General features: G+C 39.9%; 1 protein-coding gene across 1 annotated transcript; it reads right to left on the bottom strand.

Annotated features, from left to right (window-relative positions):
• Window positions 1–359: 359 nt before the first annotated feature.
• Window positions 360–1461, bottom strand: LOC141134313 (olfactory receptor 5AP2-like). Its single transcript, XM_073623888.1, has one exon. The coding sequence runs from the start codon at window positions 1383–1385 to the stop codon at window positions 360–362; it is 1026 nt and encodes a 341-aa protein (XP_073479989.1). The 5' UTR covers window positions 1386–1461.
• Between the last annotated feature and the right edge of the window lie 1717 nt (window positions 1462–3178).

Raw genomic sequence — 3178 nt, 5'->3', positions numbered from 1 at the left:
CAAAGGAGCAACGTGGCAATATTATTCTCATTCCCTCTCTATGGCTTGTAAATTCTCACTGAAATGTGTTATTAAATATAAAAGAAAGAATAATAATCTTATAGTTTACCTAAAGCTTATTTTATTTTTTATTTTTACTTTTTTTAGCAGAGACAGGAGAGACAGGAGAAAGCGACGGTAAATCCTCTCCTAGACCGTCAGTCATCATTTAAACAGGTTTTCCTACTAGAAGGCTCCCCCTAAAATCCTATTTCAGTGACAACCATAACATTTTGGATTCCCAATCAATTTCTATCGTAGTGACATTGGTTTCCAGGACACAAAGGGTTATTCTCCCCATGGGGCACAGACAACAGTGGTTAACCTGGCATGGGTTCTAACCTTTTCCCATTCCAGATACATTTTTGTAAATAATATTTTAACCCTAAACATTTATATACGGTAATTTGAAATACATGTAAAATATTATGTATTGCTTGCATTATGGCCTTTTTCACCTCTTGGTTCCTCAAACTGTAGATAAGAGGGTTCAACATCGGGGTCATTACTGAATAAATTACAGAGGCCACCTTTTCTTGTTTTTCTAGGGCACTGGAAGGTGGGCGCAAATAAGTAATGAAAACGGACACAAAGAAGACGCCGGTGCAAATGAGATGGGAAGAGCAAGTGCTGAAAGCTTTCTGTCGTCCTTCAGAAGATTTTATACGTAATATGATGGTAAAGATAAAAACATAAGAGACCAGGATTGTTGACAGTGAATAAAGACAATAAGAACCAACAGAGAGAATAGTTAACATGTTGCAAAGAAGTGTTTTGGAGCAAGACAACCGCAGTATGGGAGGAATGTCACAGTAGAAGTGGTCTATAAGATTGGAGCCACAGAACTGGAGACTGAACAAGCAGCTGGTCAGCACAACTGACTGAAAGAAACCCATGGAGAAGGAGAGACCAACAAGAGACAAACATTTTCTTTTGGTCATGATGGAAACATAGTGAAGAGGGTGGCAGATAGCAGCGTAGCGGTCATACGACATACTGGAGAGTAGAAGGACCTCAGTTCCTGCTAGGCCAGCAAAAAAGAAAAATTGGATGGCACAACCATTAAATGATATTGTCTTCCTGATGGATGGAAGGTCAGACAACATTTTAGGAGTGACAGCTGTGGAGTAGATAAGGTCAACTGCTGAGAGGAAACTCAAGAAGTAATACATTGGAGTGTGGAGGTTGGAGGCAACAAGGACAAGAATAATTAAGCCAATGTTTCCGAGTATGGTCACAAGGTACACCGTCAAGAAAAAAACAAAGAGAAACGGGATGAGTTTATCATTATTGGTTAGTCCAGAAAATACAAACACTGTCACCTGTGTGTTGTTTTTCACAGCCATTAAGCTGAGCTAAGCTGAGATATGTTTTTTTTTTGTTTTTTTTAGGAAACCTATGCCAAGAGAAATTCGTAGGCTGGCATAGCTAATCTCATTAGAATCTCAAAGAATAACCATCTAGCTGACTGTAGCTTCATTACCTTCTCAGTTAGTAGAATGAAGTAACAATCGCTGGTCAGTATACTCGTTCCACATCAGGATGTATTTAAGACATTGGATCCTCATGATAACCCGGTAACTGTAATTTTCAGAAGAAAAGGAGAACAACAAAAGCCATCTTATTTCTCCATGTAAAGGTTTTCTTTCTGTATATGCAGCTATGTTTCTTGAGAAAAAAAAATGGTTGCATTAGTGTTTCTCAATATTTTTAATTTTTTAAAGATACTCTTTATTGAGCATTTTGAGCGTAGGGTACAAAACAAGCCTATTGGGCATACCCAAATTAGAATATATATAAAAAAAAAAAAAGTCACACGAACAAAAACAAAAATCTAAATCAAAACAACAAAAACAATGACAATACTATCCACTTGTCAACCAAGATGGCGGATTTGGATAAAGCTAAATTGGTTTATTGATATTTAACTTCCTATTAAACAATATTTTAATCATATTTCCAGCTAGAGTGAAGTGAAGTGAGCTCAGTACAGTTTTGATTTCACAGTGAAACAATTCTGGGTATATTTATAGAGCGGTGAATGTGACATTCACCAAACATTCACTGCAAATGTGTCTTCCTGGTGTATTTGTTTTAAATTCCATTGCTTGATTCCCTTGCAGTGAATGCTTGGTAAATGCCACATTTTATGCTTTAGAAATTTGCCCCTTAATTTCACTCATTGCTATGAATATTGTGCTCCAGTCAATGTCTTCGAATTACTTCTTTTTTAAGTTAGAAGGTGTCATTTTGGGTAGTTTATTCTATTAAATTCCATGTTCTTTGTATTTATGTTCTGTCACTTAAAGAGGACATTCAGCGCCCCGCCCCCCACACACTTTCTTGTTCTCTGCCCCTGCTTACCTCCTGTTGTTCTAGGCAGCATTTGGAAACTCACCCAGCCACCAATCCAGCGTTGTCCCACTGAAATTCTTCTGTAAGCAGACACCGATGGGTCCCGCGCTGCCCTCTTACTTGTGACGTCATCAAGAGACCTGCCGGCTCTTCTGGATTCAGCCAGCGTGGCTTCGCAATGACGTGCCACTAGGCCTGCCCCCGTCTATTTCTGAATGACTAAAGGTCTCCTGGGATATGTGACTTGCATATCCCAGGAGGCCTAGCGAGCACTATGCACGTCATTTGTCTAGGCAAATGACGTGCATTCAGGGGTGGGCCGCACTTTTTTTCATAAAAGTAGGTCAATTAAAAAAAAGAATGCCCAATTTGTGAAGAGGATGGGAGGAGGTGTGGAGAGGGAGGAAGTTCATATAGAGGGTAAAGGTCCGCTTTCATTTCTTTTTTTTCTTTATGTCAACAATTATAATTAAGTACTGTCAGTGATACTTTTTTTTAATTCATACTAACATTATGGTTCGGTTCACACTGGATGCTGATGCTGCTTACAGCAGGGGGTCCTGTACGTCCTGGTTCACCGTTTCAGGTCCGATTTCAGCCCGAATTTTGGGCTGAATTCGGACCTGAAACAGACCAAAAGACACACAGGGCTCCTGTGCAAATTCGCTCCGGAGCTGCATCGGGGATATGTGAACCGGCTCCATAGAGAGCAAGTCACATTCTCCTGCTACTGCGAATTGGTTGCTGGGATCCCACATCCAATTCGCAACAGTGTGAACCCGGC

Source organism: Aquarana catesbeiana, linkage group LG03 (assembly GCF_042186555.1).
Source record: "Aquarana catesbeiana isolate 2022-GZ linkage group LG03, ASM4218655v1, whole genome shotgun sequence".
Classification (NCBI taxonomy): Eukaryota; Metazoa; Chordata; class Amphibia; order Anura; family Ranidae; genus Aquarana; species Aquarana catesbeiana.
This window is presented reverse-complemented; position numbering and strand designations above follow the sequence as displayed.